Raw genomic sequence first — 17856 nt, 5'->3', positions numbered from 1 at the left:
TTTGAAAGATTGGGATCTTTTACATCCACCTGAGTGGGCAGACTGCACCTCAGTTATTTATTATCCAAAATAAGGAATTTCCAACTGTATCCCACTCCCTCAACCATGTACTGGCCTAGATTTATGTTCAGGTTTTGAGTGGGGATTGAACACATATGACTTTCTTGCTTATAGTCAAGAGTGCTGTTACCGGGTCACTGTTGACACATGTGATGGAAAATATTTGTGTGATGATACCTTGTCTTAATTAGATCTATCAATCCATTGCATTTATTGTTCCCATATTAAAGAGGTGCTAAGGATTACATAGCATAGGATTATTGACAATATACGACACAGAAACAGACAATTCAGCTCTATTAACTCAGTGTTCTGCTCCACTCGAGTCTCCTCTCAGGTTTTCTCATCTAAATCCATCATTTTGACCATCTATTTCCTTCTCTCTCATATACTTGACCAGTTTCCTCTTAAATGCACTGAAATTCAACCACACTGTGTTAGCGAGTTCAACATTCTCACCGCTCTCTGTTTAAAGAAGTTTCTTCCGAATTCCCCGTTGGATTTCTTGTATGTTGCGGCCTCTGGTTATACTCTTCCTCACGAGAGGAAACATTCTCTCTGTATGCACTCTGTCAAAACCTTTCAAAATTTTGCAAACCTCGACTAGGTCGCCCCATTAGTCTTTTAATCCAACAGAAATGAGGCCCAGTCTTTCAATCCTTTCCTGGATATTTGCACCCTTGCAATTCTGGTACAATTGTTGTAAAGCTTCTCCACACCTTCTCCTTCACATCCATTTTATAATATGCTGGCCAGATTTGCACGCAATAATCGAAGTGTGGATCTAACCAATGTGTTCTCGGCAACTTTTGACATCAACCGTTTGTACCTGGTCTTAATTGTAGCCATAAGCTATGATAGCTGTCTATTGCTTTTTAAAACTCTTGCTGGTAACTTTTACCTCCACAACCTGGGCTGTTGTGTATTTATAATTGAAAACAAAGACAACCTTGTAATGCTAACACAAACCTTAAGCCTTTCATTTTCCTTTTCAAGGCAGGTCTGTTTCTCCCTGGATATCACTCCTGGAGCCTTTTTCAGCTCCTCATTCTCTCGCTGCACTCGCTCCACCACCTTCTTCATCAAGCCAATCGTTTTTTCTAATTCAGGCACCGTCTTGCCACTGCGTCCAGACTGTCAAACAATGAGTTAATATATAACAGTTTATATTAGTCAGTGATTGAGTAAAAAACACTCAAACAGGTTGTTCATAATTTAATAAATTCTAAAGAGAGAAATAACCTTCTTCCCGGAACTAGAACTCCCTAAACAAGCACTAATAATTGAAACTTATACAGATACAGACTCACAGGCACTATCTTCAACAACTCAAACTGCAATGATTTCTCTCACTGAACAATGGTTTGAATAAAGAATCTGGACGGATTCTCAGAGATTCTGATGCCGACGCAGAATCCGTGGAATTTTCGACAGAAAAACTGCTGCCGCACCTGGACCGATTCTGCTACCATTGGCGGGCTAGCACTGGTGTCGCGTGGAACACAATCGATTCCAATGATAAATGGTGCGGGATTCGCCGGGTGCGTAATCGACACCCGGGAGGCTGACAAGTGCAACCGCACATTACATTCCCCACACACATTTATCCCAGCCAAAAAGATGGCACTGGTTGTGCTGGAGCATATCCATACAGCTGATGGGTCAGCTGGGGCCAGAGGGCACACAGGGGGGTGGACACCTATACAACCTGTGGCACCTAGGTTCAAAGTGGGCTGCTAGCAGTGTGCACAGCTACATGGCTGCCTTGCCAACTGCGGCTATGGTGTTCCATGCCTGTCCATCCTGACCCCACAGCCCACGTCCTGGCCACCCCCCCCTACTACTCCCCCTGGCCCAGGTAGAAGCCTCTGGCCATCCGCACAACTGTCAGCAAACATGGCCACGTTGGACACCTTCCGTACGCCCACTCTCTCAGCAGCCATCATGGCGGTTTAACGATATTTAAAACCACAAGTGAACCACACCATTGGGAACTCGGCCCATTGGAGGTGGAGAATTGCTGAGGCCCTAGAGAATACCAGGTCGGGCCCGCTAATGATATTCAAACGGTGTCTACTGTACGTGCATTCCTGAACACATTGATGCTAATGTTGAGGTGACGGAGCTTTGCCATTTCGGTATCGGAACCGATTTTCCGCCGAATCGCCTTTCCCGATTTTGTTGGTGGCCAATGCGGAATCCTGACCCATGTATTTATGTAGCCCCTTCCACTTCCACAAATTGTCTCAAAATCTTTTTCAGTATATATACACACACACAACATGGTTTCAGATTTGCACACACAGCAAGATCTCACAAACACTATTGAACTAAATGAACAATATTGGGTAATGTTACTTAAGGAATAAATATTAGCTAGGATGCTGAGAGGATCCCCTGCACTTGTTTGAATAACGCTGTGGATGTCTGATATTTGGCTGGCATGGGACCCATCACCTCCTCCTCCTTCAGGGTGCCCGATGGCCTCTGGGCTATACTTTGGGACGCCATCTGGTGCTGCCAGTCCTGGATCCCTGCTCTCGTCTTGACCGGGATCTCCATGCTCGCAGCCATGAAGCACAGGCATTGGGCCATGTCCCTCTGGGATTGTGCCACATCACTCAGTGACCATGCCAAGTCCCTCTGGGACTGATTCAGGTCAGCCAGTGCCAAGCTAGTGCACTCGGCACCCACGGTGGGGAGGGGGGGGGGGGGGGGGGGACACACGTGCCATATGGGCATTGCAATTTGTTGGGAGCTCATTTGCATCTCCGATGCCGATCTCTGCCTAGGCGACTTCCCTCTCCCCAACCCTGTGAACCAGGTCCAAAACCATCCCTGCTCTGTGACACTGAAGGGTAAGAGGTCCAATGAGCAGTGTGGGATGTAGGGTTGGTGTCAGGGACAAGGTGGATGGTGGTGACTCACCCTGGCTGTGCAATGGAGCTTGTGCGGCTTCTTCATGCACTGCTGATTGGTCCTGGCGGTGGGGCTCATGGTCACTGCCGCCTGCGCCTAGGCCTGGTTGACATCTGCGGGTGTCAGCCACCTTCCCACCCCAGGGAACAGGGAGCTGGATTCTCCGTTCCCCGATGCCGAAATCACTTTCGGCGACGGGGCGGAGAATCCGTTTTGGCGCCGAAATCGGGAGCAGCACCGGTTTTTCAATTCTCCTCCCCCTGAAAATCGGCGTACTCGAGGATTATGCTGCGCCAATTATCCACAGCCACAGGTCATTGCCTGAGGCCCGTCCCGCGATGCTTCGTTGCCAACTGGCCAAATTCCCGAAGGCGTGCCGTACGAGTGCTCGCACTGTCCAGGATCCTCGCGTGGTGGCTGCGAACTCAGTCCGGGGCCGCCACGGTTGGAGGAGGGCCGATTGGCAGGTGGGGGGGGGCTTCATTCGGGGCTGAGGCAATGTGGGCGGGCGGTTTGGGGCACGCGAGCGGCCGATGCGGGGCACTACTTTGGCGGTCAAGGTCCGCAGGTTGAGTTCGCCATGGAACATGGCGCGGCCGCTGCAGGCCACCAGCGTGCAGCCTCTGAACCGGATGGGAGATGGGCTTTAGAGTGGTTTCACAGGTCGGTGCAATATCGAGGGCTGAAGGGTCTGTACTGCGCTGTAATGTTCTATATGTTCCATATGCTGGAGACCGTATCGGAAGCTAGAGCTGCGAGCTCTATGACGGCTCCCTGCTAGCCCCCAGCAAAACGGGGAATCTGTGGCCTTTTGACACCAGTTTTCCTGGCGTGAAAGACCACAGTTTTCACGACGGCGTGGGGACTTAGTCTCCAAAACGGAGAATCCAGCCCAGGGTGTCCCACTTCTCCTCCACGGCTTCCTGCACCATCACCAGATCTGCCTCTGCAAGTATCTGGGCCACTCTCTTGGGTGGCATCTTCTTGGCTGGAATGAGAGTGTGTGGGAATAGAGTGCAGTTAACAGCTTGTCGGGCTCCCCCAGTGACAATCCCGACTGCAGCGAATGCAATGCCGCCGTCGGTTGGAATTGCACTAGTTGTACATGGCGCTGGTGCTGATCCATTAGGATATCCTCAATTGTTCTGGAACTGCTGCCGCCATCCGGACTGTAGTACACCCACGATTCAGTCCTGGCAATAGCATTAAACATTTCTAAAACGCTTGCTAGACCTCAGTGGAGATGCCATGTCTGATTTGGGAAGAACTTCAAGGCCTTGGAGAGGATGTAGAGAAGATTTACTAGAATGCGACCAGAAATTAAGAACTTTAGCTAGGTGGAGAGACTAGAGAAGCTGAGAATGCTCCTCTCAGAACATAGAAAGCTACGAGCAGATTTAATAGAGATATTCAAAATTATGAGAGGTTTTGATAGAAATTTGTTTTCAGTGGCAAGACGGTCAGTTGCCATGGGACGCATTTAAGGTGACTGGCAAAAGATCCGACTGAGAATTTCACGATTTGGAAGCACTGTGTGAAAAAATAGTAGAAGCAGCTTCAATAACAACTTTCAAAAGAAAACCAACTACTTAGTTGAAAAGGAAAAATTAGCAAGGTAGGGAGAAAGAGTAGGACTGATGAGCTAGATCTTTCACAGAACTGTCACACGCAAGATGGGCTGATGATCTCCTTTAGGACTGCATGATTCCGGGAATTATTTGAAGATATTAAAAGAACTTAGTGGATGATAAAAATGTATCGGGTGTTAAATGGTTCCAAGCCAGATGTTGACGTGCTAAACAAGACACAGATCTTTTCCTATTCGCAGGATGCAGCAGTACAGATCTCTGCCTCCCTACTACTAACCCAGTATTGACTGAATTAGCTGACTTTCTTTATACTCTTTTGATTGCATCAAATAAACTTATCAACTAATTATCAGCCCCTTAGAGGAGATTTCAAGTAAAAAAAAACTGCAAAAGAAAATTAAAATGATGTTCTCGGAGCTGGCGATGCACTCCAGCCACTGTGGCACTCACTGGTTGCAGAGGGGCTCAAGCATACCGGCAGCACCGTGTGCTCTCTCTCCAAGGATACCCAGGCATGGATGAAGCCATGGGAGAGGAGCAAGCAGTCAGGTCAGGGCAGACTACCCGTTCAACTGTATGCTATCTGGACCTCTTAATGGCCACCTAGGCCAGGCTCAAGAGTGGACCATGAGGAGGTCCTCCAATCTGCCTGCTCCGTTTACTCTCTTTAAACGTGTTCTCAGTCCTTAATCAGATAATGCCAAAATCCGTGTATCTTTAACAAATTAATTAATTAACCAACCAATAATATTGAGAGTTGGTTAAGACAGTGTACACTCACTAGTTAACACACAACAAGCATGAAAAGTACTGCCTCTCACTTACCCCTCGGACATTCCCAAGTTTTCGTTCCAATTCTACTTTCTCCTTTTTGAGAAATTGATACATTTCCTGCAAATTAGCTATTTGATCCTGCGAGAAAGCAAGAAACAGCCAACACTCCTTAAATCAGATTGAACAAAGACAGCAGAAAAATTAATTATTTGATAATTCTAGTAATACCGTGCCAAGAAATAAAAAAGGTTTTAACTTCATTGCAACTGGTGCACATTGGGAGTATTTTAAAGCTCCGCATTTCTATGGCAGCACGGTGGCACAGTGGTTGGCACTGTTACCTCACAGCGCCAGGGACCGAGGTTCAATTCAGGCCTTGGGTTACTGTCTGTGTCGAGTTTGCACTTTCTCCCCTTGTCTGCGTGGGTTTCCTCTGGGTGCTCCAGTTTCCTCCCACAGTTCAAAGATGTGTAGGTTAGGTTAAGGGGTTATTGGATAGGGTGGGGGAGTTAGCTTGGGCGAAGTGCTCTTTCAGAGGATCAATGCAGACCTGATAAGCCGAACAGTCTCCTTCTGCGCTGTAGGAATTCTATTCTTACTGTGAATATTACATGTGCTCACATGTGCCTTACCTTTAATCGTGGCAAATCTTTATTAGCCTGCTCTAGTTGGAAACGCAGTTCCACGTTATCTGCAGCTAAATTGAGATTCTCTCTCTGCAGTTCTTGTTCCTTCTGAGATGAAGCATCGGATCCAATTCCAGAGGTCTAGAGTACAGTAATGGAACAATTCTTCAGAAACATCACTTCCCCCATGCACACTACTGCATAAAAATATTCTTCTAAAGTAAAATCCAGATATAAACCTGACAGCAAAGCAAAGGATTTGTACATGAAACTAAGTTCAGAATTTACTTTGGAGGGACTTACGCACTATTAGTACTTCAGATTTTTTTTAAAAGCTTAACTGCTATGCAAAGAAAAGAAACAATATATTGCTTGGGGGCAGGATAGAATGTATTCTTTCTGTTAGATTTAAGGGTGGATAACCTGAAGTTGCGTTTCAGGGATTCTGTGCTTCTCTGATTCCACTCCCTGATCCTCTGCGGGATCTTCTCCTGTTGCAATACCTGGCTCACTTGTGCCACTTGTTCTCTCCTCACCACTTGTTGGATCCAAGGGAGAATCATTTACTTCTGTTTTTTTTATGTCAATCCCCAAGTCATTGTCAGATCCTTGCTCCAATTTCTCCTTTTCAGCTGCTTGGTCCAGTTCTGTCTTTTTCTCTATTGAGCGCTGTTCTCCATTCATATTACCACCATCATGTGTCGAAGCTGTCAAAGGCTCCTCTGCCTGGCTTTCAGTACATGCATCCTCTGATTTCAACGTTGAAGGCATTGTAGCATCACTGAAACGTTTATCATTGCCTAGACCAGCAATTTTGCCAGACCCGTTTGAAGGTGCATATTCTTGCTCGTCGCAAACATGATTACTCTTTTGCAAACCCAATCTTGATTTCTTCACACACTTCTTAATGATTGGCATTTTTACATTTTGGTCAGTCCTGATTTCAGGGATACCATCAATGGCTGCAGGTCCTTTAGATTCAACGTGCGGACAGGGATCCGAAGTCTGCATTGACCTCTTATATATATTGTATACAAGCAGAATATATATAACATATGAGAGAGAGACAGACAGACAAAGAGAAAGAGAGTTGGATGAAAGATGATATGGAGAAATACAGCAACACTTCACATCTTGGATATGCGATGAACAAGTAACAAGTAAAAGCTCCATTTGAATATTGACTGCACTTTCTTTATCAATACAGTCAAAGCACTCCACATTTTAGACTTTTAAGAAACAAAGTAAAACGCAGTGTTAAAATTACCTATCTCTGTACTTTCAATAAGGAGACTTTTTCAATTATTTTGTTGTCTAGCTAATACATAATAATGTAAACTTAAAAAGTAATTTGTACTGGAACCAAGCTCAAACAAATGGGGGATTTAAAAATCAAATTTCTTCACAATATATTTTCAGAACAGAACTAAGGGTTTAGGGATATAAGTGGACAAGGATTAGTATGTTTCCAGAACATTCCTATTCCATTGCATGAATAGCGGTGTTAACTCATTTTAAATAAAATAGTTAAAAGAATAGAAAATTGACATGTTGTTGATCATGGGGTGACTCCCAGCTTATGCTATCAGTTTGGTTACACTCAATAATGTCTTCTTTGATGTGCCCTATTTCAGATGAAGAGTGCTGTACCAAATAAAAGACAATAACAAATGTTTATTCTCAAAGTGGAAGCACGGACAGGAGTGGGACGAGTGGGTCGAACTGGATAGCTATTTCAAAGAGCTGTCACAGGCACAATGGGCCACTGGCCTCCTCCTTGACTGGATGCTTATATTCTATGATTCTCTTGCTAGCTGTTCACTACACTATTAACACAAATACATACCAATGGTCTGGGAAATGTGCTTTTTGACAGCTGCTTTTCTAAAGCTTGGAGCTTTTCATGCAGGTAACGATTTTTCAAAGTTAAATCTTCCACCACAGAATCCCGTGGTAAAGCTTGCTGCTGCCTGTGGTTAAAACACGATCAAACACAATTTTGTGTCATTACTTACATCAAATGGACCTTTATTAAGATGGAAGCAAAGATATTTAAACTGAATCTACAGCCACAGTTCTGTTGGGTGTACTGGGGTTTTGGCTCACTGGTTGGAGATCCCAGCAAGTTCCATGGGGGAACGCCCAACAGAATTAAGTGCCCTTCAGGTACTAAAGTGTCCACCCATACAGTCTTTTCACAATTGAGGTTCCCCCTCACAGCACCAGGGAACCAGGCTCAAATCCAGCCTTGGGTACTGTGTGGAGTTTGCTCATTCTCCCTTGTCTGCCTGTGTTTCCTCCAGGTGCTACAGGTTCCTGCCACAGTCCAAAGATGAGATTAGTGGATTGGCCATGCTAAATTGCCCCTTAATGTCCAACGGTCAGTTGGGGTTACTGGGATATGGGTATGGAGCGGAGGAGTGGGCCTAGGTAGGGTGTTCTTTCAGAGGATCAGTGCAGGCACAATGGACCAAATAGTCTTCTTCTGCACTGTAGAGATTCTATGGGCACAATACAACTAAATGAGATCAAGTCCCATAGTGAGCAAGTCCCATAGCGAGTGCATTTAGCTGCGTGTTTCCCGACGCTCGAAGCACCGAGAAACAAAATGGTTAGAAAACGCCACTCGGGTTAAATAAGGGGCCTTAAGGCACAGAAAAGTTTCACTCGCCGGAACTGCTCAGTGTAGCAAGAGATCGGGGCACCATTTTTAAATGCCGTCCTGAGCTCCGAAGTCGCCAAAGCAACCCTGACCCCACAAAAGTCCCAATGCATTATGGGAGGGTCCCTGGCAGTGCCAACCTGTTGGTGCCCCACCACTTGGCGGTGCCATCCTGGTGTCACTTGGCTCATTAGTGAGCATAACTGACATCCTGCCACTGGCTGCCAGGGATCTCTGGTCAGCCCCTTCTGCCCTCCAACGTAATCAGAGGAGGTTTTGCAGCCATTGAGAGACTGATGTCGGGCCTCCTACAATTAGGTAGGACCAGCCACCATGTCTCCCACCATGATGGGCTGCATAAATTGAGTCCAATATCTTCTCTCACCTAGTCAAACTCTGAAAAAACCTGGACAACATTCAGACTTGGGCTGATAAATAATAAGTAACATTCACACCACACAAGTGATAGGAAATAACTGTTTCCATTAAGGCAGAATCTAAGCAGTTTTCCCATGATTTTCAATTGGTTTGCAGATGTTAAATCCCCCATCTTAGAAACTTAACTGAATCAGTTGTACATGAGCAAGGCTGGGAACTTTGCAGTGTGTAACTCACCTCCTGACTTCCCAAAGCCTGTCCACCATCTACGTCAGGAGTGTGATGGAAGCTCAACACCAAGCATAATCGAGTAAAAAATTAGCCCCCTGACTGGCATCCCAACAAGTTCAAACAGGCATTCCTACCATCACCGGCGCAATGTGTAGCATCTACAAGATGCACTGCAGCAACTCTTCCAAGGCTCCTTCAACGTAACGTTTCAAACCATGAAAACTGCCACCAAGAAGAACACACGCATGTGAATAAATCTCCTGCAAGCTCCCCTCCAAGTCACATACCACCTTGAACTGAAATATATCCTTCACCATCGCTGGAACTCTCCCGCAAGCCACACACTACCTACATCACATGGACTGCAGCGGTTCAAGAAGGCAGCTCACCACCACTTCTCAAGGGCAGTTAGGGATGGGTTATAAATGATGGGCTTGCCAGCGAAGCCAACACCCCATGAAAGAATAAAAGATTGTTGAACGTCCTTATTTCTGTAGTAGAATCTACAAATACTGTAATGAGTGAGAATTTTGGAATGTGTTTTATTGGGAAGTAATATATTTCTAAGGGGTTTAAAGTGCTAAATTAGGAGGAAAGGTTGCATAGTGTAGATTGATATTCTTGTTTGAGAAAATAATTTAAGTTAAATAACACGGATGGCTGCCTGCTTGGATACCTGATTTGGTCAGGAAGCCACCATTATCTCCTTGAATAAAAGACAGCCTCTTTAGTCCATATTTAAAAGACGTCTGAAATAAACCTGTTAGCTTCTTCTCTCTGTGTATCTGTGTCCATTTGATGAGTTGGTGTCCAGATCCAGTTCATCGTCCAGGCTTGAATGCTCAGACGGCCCCAATTCCACTTTTCGATAAACCAATACTCCCGTTTCCAGTTCCCGCAAAGCAAAGGACAAGTCTCTGTTCCTTGCCGAAACTTTATCCGTGTCACTGAACTTACTTGAGGTGGCTGAAGACCCCTATAGGGTCCAATGAAAACATCTAAGGCAGTCGGGGATCCAGCCTAATTTGCAGTCCCCCTGTTGGAGTTATGGTCAGTGGCAGGAGGAAAGCTTGTGAAATTTCAATCCAGTATATGTGGCGTTTTCCTACATTACAACAGTAACTGCACTTTATTGGCTCGAACCTGCTTTGGGATGTCCTGTAGTTGTGAAAGGTGCTCTAGAAATTTAGGTCTTTCTGCTTTCATTTATACTCACTGCATGTAAATAAACAACTAAAATATTCATTTATGAATTCACTGATAAAGATTAGTATCGAATCTGTAATTAGAAATATTAATGTAAAACAAAAGAATGATGAAAACGTAGGGATAACGTAATCAGAACATACGAGGGGAGGCGGTGGCATAGTGTTATTGTCACTAGACTAGTAATCCAGAGACCTATCATCTTAACTCCAGGACATCACTGCAGGAATTCCTCAGGGCAGTGTCGTCGGCCCAACCATCTTCAGCCGCTTCATCAATGACCTCCCATCATAAGGTCAGAAGTGGGGTTGTTTGCAGATGGCTGTACCATGTTCAGCACCATTCGTGACTCCTCAGATAATGAAGCAGTTCCTGTCCACATGTCCAAATGCAGCATAACCTGGACAACATCTGGGCTTGGGCTGACAAGTGGCAAGTTACATTCGTGCCACGCAAGTCTCAGGCAATGACCATCTCCTACAAGAGAGAATTTAACCACCACCCCTTGACAATCAATGGAATTACCATCGCTGAATCGCCCATAATCAACATCCGGACGATTACCATTGATCAGAAACTGAACTGGACTAGCCACATTAATACTGTGGCTACCAGGACAGGTCAAAGACTAGGAATCCTGTGGCGAGTAATTCACCTCCTGACCCTGCCAAAGCCTGTCCACCATCTATAAGGCACAAGGCAGGAGAATACTCTCCACATGCCTGGATAAGGACAGCTCCAACAACACTCAAGAAGCTGGACACCATCCAGGACAAAACAGCGCCCTTCATTGCTCCCCCTTCCACAAGCATTCAAACCCTCCACCACCAAAGAACAGTGGCAGCCGTGTGTACTGCCTACAAGATGCACGCCAGTAACTTAGCAAAATTCCTTACAGCATCTTCATAATCCACAACCACTACCATCTAGAAGGACAAGAGCAGCAGATACCTGCGCGTCCCAACACCTGGAGGTTCCCCTCCAAGTCACTCACCACCCTGACTTGGAAATATATCACCGTTTGTTCACTGTCGCTGGGGCAACATCCTGGAACTCTCACCCTAATAGCATAGTGGGTGTACCTACACCTCAAGGACTGCAGCAGTTAAGAAGGCAGCTCCCCATCACCTTCTGAAGGGCGACTAGGGGGATGGACAATAAATGCTGTCCTAACCAGTGGTGCCCACATCCCGTAAATGAATTTTTAAAAAAATATTATTTTGTAGCAGTTTGAAAGCAATTTACCCACCTCATGCTTGCAATCTGATCTTGCAGCTCAGTATTCTTTCTCCTTAAATCTTCCATCTCTCTGTCACATTCCATGGTTCTGACGCCTATTACGTGGTCAGCTGTAATTCCACGAGCTTTCAGTTTCTTCTGTAAAAATGCCCTTTCCTGATCAGCTCTGCCATTTAACACAATGTTAAGAACTGTTTGTTAATAAAAACCATGTACAGGGTGCACTTCCAGTCTGTAAAACATACTGAGAAAACATACACCTCTTCTTCTGATTCGGCACGTTACAGCCTTCCTTTTTTTTTAAAAAGGATATTTGATTCCAAACACATTCAACAAAATAATACAGGCTTAACATCCAATTAAAGTATACAGTCTGTATATTTTGCCCCTTTTAATCCCCCCTCCCGCCGCGACAAACAGCTCCTCAACTAGAGCCGTGAACTGCCTAGTCGGGAATCGAACCTGGGACCCTGGAGCTGAGAAGCAACAATGCTAACCACTGTGCTACCATGCCGCCATGTCAATTTAAGAAAAGATGCGTTATATGCAGATGTGACAGCATATTTACTGAGAAAGCCATTGTAAAACAGGAGAAGGAGAAGACAACATCAGTGCCAAGTATACCGGATTTTATTTCACTTTACTACTTACAGCATATTGACATACTGCTGGTAATTACATTTGCTTAGAAAATCTTTAAGTAAAACTAAAAGACACTTTATAGCCTAGAACAAATACATTTTATGCTTTGGTAGTTTAGCTGACTAGCAGAAATTGAACGATTACCTATAGACCTGGGCAATATTCAGGCTTGGGCTGGTAAGTGGCAAGTTGCATTCTCGTCACACAGGTGCCAAGAAGTGACCACATCCGACCACAGAGAATCCAGCCATCTGACCTCAACTTTAAATGGCATTACTATCATTGAATCCCCACTATCAACATCATGGGGGTTACCATTGACCAGAAATTGGACTGGACTATCCATATAAATGCTGTGGTTACAAGAGCAGGTCTGTGGCCACCTCCTGATGCCCCAAAGCTACCACCATCTACAAGGTACAAGTCAAGAATGTGATGGAATACTCTCCATTTGTGTGGATGAATACAGCTCTAACAACACTAAAGAAGTTTGACACCATTGAGGACAAAGCTGTTCATTTGATTGGTTCCCCACCCACCACCTTAAACATTCACTCCCTCCTCTACCGACACAGTAGCAGCAGTCTGTGGCATCCAAAAAATGCATTCAGACGACTCCATAAGATCATAAGACATAGGAGCAGAATTAGAGCGTTCGGCCCATCGAGTCTGCTCCATCATTCGATCATGGCTGCTATGTTTTTTATCCCAATTCTCCTGCTTTCTCCCATGACCCCTGATTCCTTTATTAATCAAGAACATATCACCTTTCAAACCTGTGACCCCTACCACCTAGAAAAACAAGGGCAGTAGACACATGGGAATTCCCCTCCAAGTCAAACACCATCCTGACTTGGAAACATATCACCATTCCTTCACGGCCACTGTATCAAAGTTCTGGAACGCCCTTCCTAACAGCACTGTGGGTGTACTTACACCATGTGGACTGCAGCGGTTCATGAAAGTGGCTCACCACCACATTCACTAGGGCAATTAGGAATTAGCCATAAATGCTGGCCTAGTCGGTTATGCCCAAATCCTGTGAATAAGTTTAAAAAGGTGCATGTGGTCTGTTTTGATACAATCCTACCAGCTAATTCCACAATAAGAGTAAAGCAAACATTAGCGGTTATAGAGAGACACAACATGCAAACATTAAACTTACTTTGCATATAACTCCTTTAGAGTGGTCATCTGCTTGGTCACAGCTTCCAGCTCCTTCTCCTTTTCTTTCAGCTTGTTTTTCACGCCTTCCAATCTGGTCTGCCACTTTTTCCCTTCTTCCCATCTCACTATTTCCTCTTTTGAGGTCTGTGGTGTAAAAGAGAACAGGCCTGTCATGCAAAGTACTGGGGCGGAATTCTCCGCTCCCCGGAAAAATCGGGAGGACCGTCGTGAACTCGGCCAAGTTTCACGACGGCCTCGGAGGTCGCTCCTCGCCCCCTATTCTCCCCTCCCGGCGGGGCTAGGAGCGGCGCTCCTTAACTCTCGGCCACGGGGGCGTCGCGCCAAGAATGACGCGGCCGGCGCGCCTAATGACGTCAGCCGCGCATGCGCAGGTTGGCCGGTTCCAACCCGCGCATGCGCGGCTGACATCATGACGCTGACGGCACGAACCCACGCATGCGCGGTGGCCGTCTTTCCCCTCAGCCACCCCGCAAGACGTGGCGGCTTGACCTTGCGGGGCGGCGGAGGGGAAATAGTGCGTCCGATTTGGACGCAGGCCCGACGATCGGTGGGCACCGATCGCGGGCCTGTCCCTTCCCGAGCACAGTCGTGGTGCTCTTTCCATGCTAGGCCACCTACAAGCCCCAAACGGGCTTCTCACTCCCGTTTCACAACAGGTGTGTTTGCTGCTGTCGTGAAATGGCCGCGAACGGCAGGCCGCTCGGCCCATCCAGGTCGGAGAATCGCCGTACGGCGTGAAAAACGGCGAGCGCCGATTCTTCCGAGTGGGGGGGGGGGGGCGAGAAATCGCAGCGGGCGTGAAATTTGTCGGGGGGCCCTCCCGCGATTCTCCCACCCGGCGTGGGGAGCAGAGAATCGCGCCCCTGGCTATTTCATGAGAAATTAGACTTCCCGTTTAGATGAAGAAAAGATTAAACAGGCTGGGCCACTTTGTAGAAAAGAGAAGACTGAAAGGTCTTCAAGATTATGGAGGCATTTACCAGTGTATTTGTAGAGATGGAAACCAAAATGAATGATCCAAAAATACAAGATATTCCAATGAGGAATTCAGGAGAAACTTCTTTTTTTAAACCAGAGTGGTTAGAACCCCTCAACACCAGGGGAATAGATGTGCTGAATAGTATAGATCAGGGGTGGGCAAACTACGGCCCGCGGGCCGCATGCGGCCCGCCAAAGGTATTTCTGCGGCCCTCCAAGTCATTAAAAAAAAAAAAAAAAAATTTTTTTAAATTTTTTTTTTTTTTAATTTTTTTTTTAAGGTTAATGGGGGGGGCTGTTGGGTTACTTACTGGTATAGGGTGGATACGTTGACTTGAGTAGGATGATCATTGTTCGGTACAACGTCGAGGGCCGAAGGGCCTGTTCTGTGCTGTACTGTTCTATGTTCTATATGAGGCGCCCAGAATCATAACCGGGTGAAGTAATTATTTTACTTAATATACTATGCGGCCCTTTGTGAATTGTGAATTTCTGAATGTGGCCCTTGTACGGAAAAGTTTGCCCACCCCTGGTATAGATGAATCTCAGGAGAAGCTACATAAGATGAAAAAATGAATTGGATATGTTGATGGGGTTAAATGAAGAGGGATGGGATGGCAGCTGGTTCATTTGGAATATAAAGCAGTCATGGACCTGTTGGGCTGATTTTCTTTCAGCTCATTGTTGGGAAGTAAACATTGCTGGCTAGGCCAGCATTTATTACCCATCCCTAACTGCCCTTGAGAAGGTGATAGTGAGCTCCCTTTTCTAAATGCTGCTGTTAGTGTGCTGTAGGTACAGTGCAGTCAGGGAGGGAGTTCCAGGATTTTGCCACAGGAACAATGAAGGAACAGGTGTGTGACCTGAAGGGGAACTTGCAAGCCGTTGTGTCTAATGCATCTGCTGCCCTTGCTCTTCTAAGTGACAGAGGTCTCGGGGTTGAAAGGTTGAAGGCTTGGCGATGGTAGATGGTACACACTGCTGCCACTGTGTGACTGTGGTGGACGGAGTGAATATTTCAGGTAGTAGATGGGGTGCCAATCAAGCAGCTGTTTTGTCCTGAATGGTGTCGCGCTTCTTGAGTGTTGTAGGAGTCGCACTCATCCAGGCAAAAGTGTGAGTGTTCCATCGCATTCCTGACATGTGCTTTGTAGGGGTGGACAGTTCAAATGCTGGAACACGTTTGCAGTACTTTGTTAGTTTATGCTCCAATGGAGACTTTCAGCCCCTCTGTTTTGCTATATTCAACTTCATATCACAGAGATAAAAACACTATTGGGGAATTTTCCACTCTGGTTTTTGGGGGACTGGAATGGCAGCAGAGACGGAGAATCACGCAGGAATCCCAAAATGGCTATTGCGCCGGCAGGATTTCTCCAATCGATTGTCCCCACCACTATGAATGACTTAAAGAGAATCCCAAATTTTCATATAATTATCCGGCCTTTATGCTTGATAGTCCCCCCATGTTAAATCAAAATTTTAAAACCTTCTAGGAACAATTCACCATTTGGGTGGGAGATGAGGCTATGCAGTTTCAAATATTCTCTTTCAGATCCTCCAGAGTTAGTAACATACCTTGAACATAAACACACCTAATGGAGCTCTTCAGACAGAAAGTACCAGCCCTACATGGCTGCACCAAGATTCATTTGTACAGATCCAGACACAAAACAGAGAGGTTCATAATTTTTTGGGTTCAGTCAGGGCTAATGACAAAGCAGCAACCATCATTGAAACCAGAATTGCATACACGGCATATATCTTCCTTGCCACAAATTGCTGGGGTTTATTTACACACTAGTAACGCTGAATGCCATGAACTCAAGTGTTATTTTTCTACTAAGTTTTGGGCCATTATGTCTGGTGTTGTACAAATCTAAAGCTGTCCTAATTTTTAGTAGCTAATTGACATAAACAGAGGTCAAGGATAACGATTGAATAAAGTCATATTACATTACCTTGTTGTTATCAGTAGAGAAAGAAACATCATCTTTTTATGCAGCTTCTATTTGCAATGGTGGCTAATTAAATCCAGTTCTAAACACGCATTTATCTCCATCAGAAATAACTCCAGCAATGGTACTTCAATTTTTGTTGATTGTGTATCCAGTGACTCTAGCTGAGAGCTACCATAGCAACATGGCTAACCACCATTGGCCCATAGATTAGTCAATCAGATTCTAATCCATTGAAAACAATTTCAACCTAGCCTTTATATATAAGTCTTGCTCAATGTAGGACAGATTTTACCCTTGCTTAATAGAAAGAATTTAACAGTCAAACTTTCAGTAAAAGTAACTAAAAGAATAAACAGCTGAAAGGTTACTTCAGAGTGGCATCAACATTGTTTGTAGTTCATGACCTAAAGCAGTGTTTTTTTCCGCAGGACCCACTTTTGCCAACTGTCCAACTTCAGGACCCATGCCATGTTTGCATTAGGGCCTAATGCTTGCTAACTTAAAAAGAATAAACAAATACACGACTGTATTTCCAATAGAGTTGGGTACATCCGGAATCTGTACGTTAAAGTGAGACTAGCTAACTCGCTTTAGTGTGCTGATTTGCCAAAAAGTGATCTCGACCATAATGGGCGGGATTCACATCGCAACGTCTCGCTTTGTGCATTCTCATTAAGAAGAAAGTCTGAGTTTCATTTATCTCAAATCAAATTGGTCAAGCTAAAAATTCTATATGATCTGGTCTAGAATATTCAGATCTAAAATTATTCATTTTGCAAATTAACATTTTGTGTTAATGTTGATGTTAAGTGAGAAGCAGTTGCATTCAGCTCGAGCTGTGAAAATTTACCTTGTCTTCTTTCAAAACTTTTCTCTCCATTTGCTCAGTTGCTACCTTCTTATCTAGTTCACACTCCAATCTTTTAACCTTTTTTTGCAGCTCATCTATTGTGGTCTGTTTATCGTCAGTGTCGGTCTTGGTCTGAAATATGTCAAAAAGATTTGAAATTTTGAAATAACCTTACCGACATAACTTTAACTATCTTTCCACATAAAGACTTGGGTATTAATAGAATGTATGCAAGTTGTGCTTAATGTGGAAAATGACCGTTGTAACTTGTATTTTTGACTAATCTTTTCAAAAGGTTTTCCCTGCTTTAGATGTTGTCTCACCTGCTGACGGAGCTTCGCTCCGAAAGCTAGTGATTCAAAACAAACCTGTTGGACTTTAACCTGGTGTTGGAAGACTTCTTAACTGTGCCCACCCCAGTCCAAAGTCGGCATCTCCACGTCATTGCCACAGTAGCTAATCCAGATATTCTTTGGATAGCTTCTCAGGATAGCAAGCAGCCATGTCATATTTTCTTTAAACACAATTTTGGATTATGCTTCTGTGGAACATT

The 17856-nt window shown here is 45.0% G+C and overlaps 1 protein-coding gene across 14 annotated transcripts in view; it reads right to left on the bottom strand.

Annotated features, from left to right (window-relative positions):
• cep290 (centrosomal protein 290) overlaps nt 1-17856 on the bottom strand; it is a 190026-nt gene that overhangs the window by 28889 nt on the left and 143281 nt on the right. For 10 of the 14 annotated variants that reach the window (XR_005458314.1, XM_038780396.1, XM_038780387.1 and 7 more), the window contains 8 exons: nt 17304-17435; nt 13492-13637; nt 11695-11850; nt 7815-7938; nt 6392-6985; nt 5975-6109; nt 5394-5480; nt 1030-1194 (listed from right to left, as the gene is read on the bottom strand). Coding sequence is in view for 13 of the 14 variants with exons in the window: in XM_038780396.1 (XP_038636324.1) it covers nt 1030-1194; nt 5394-5480; nt 5975-6109; nt 6392-6985; nt 7815-7938; nt 11695-11850; nt 13492-13637; nt 17304-17435 (1539 nt within the window). In the remaining variant the exon portion in view is untranslated. The remainder of the gene's footprint in view (nt 1-1029; nt 1195-5393; nt 5481-5974; nt 6110-6391; nt 6986-7814; nt 7939-11694; nt 11851-13491; nt 13638-17303; nt 17436-17856) is intronic. The other 4 variants (XM_038780395.1, XM_038780399.1, XM_038780400.1 and 1 more) reach the window with 1 other exon arrangement.

The sequence above is a fragment of the Scyliorhinus canicula genome, chromosome 20 (genome assembly GCF_902713615.1).
Source record: "Scyliorhinus canicula chromosome 20, sScyCan1.1, whole genome shotgun sequence".
NCBI classification, from domain to species: Eukaryota; Metazoa; Chordata; class Chondrichthyes; order Carcharhiniformes; family Scyliorhinidae; genus Scyliorhinus; species Scyliorhinus canicula.
Note: the sequence above shows the minus strand (reverse complement) of the source record. Positions and strands in the feature narration are given on the sequence as shown.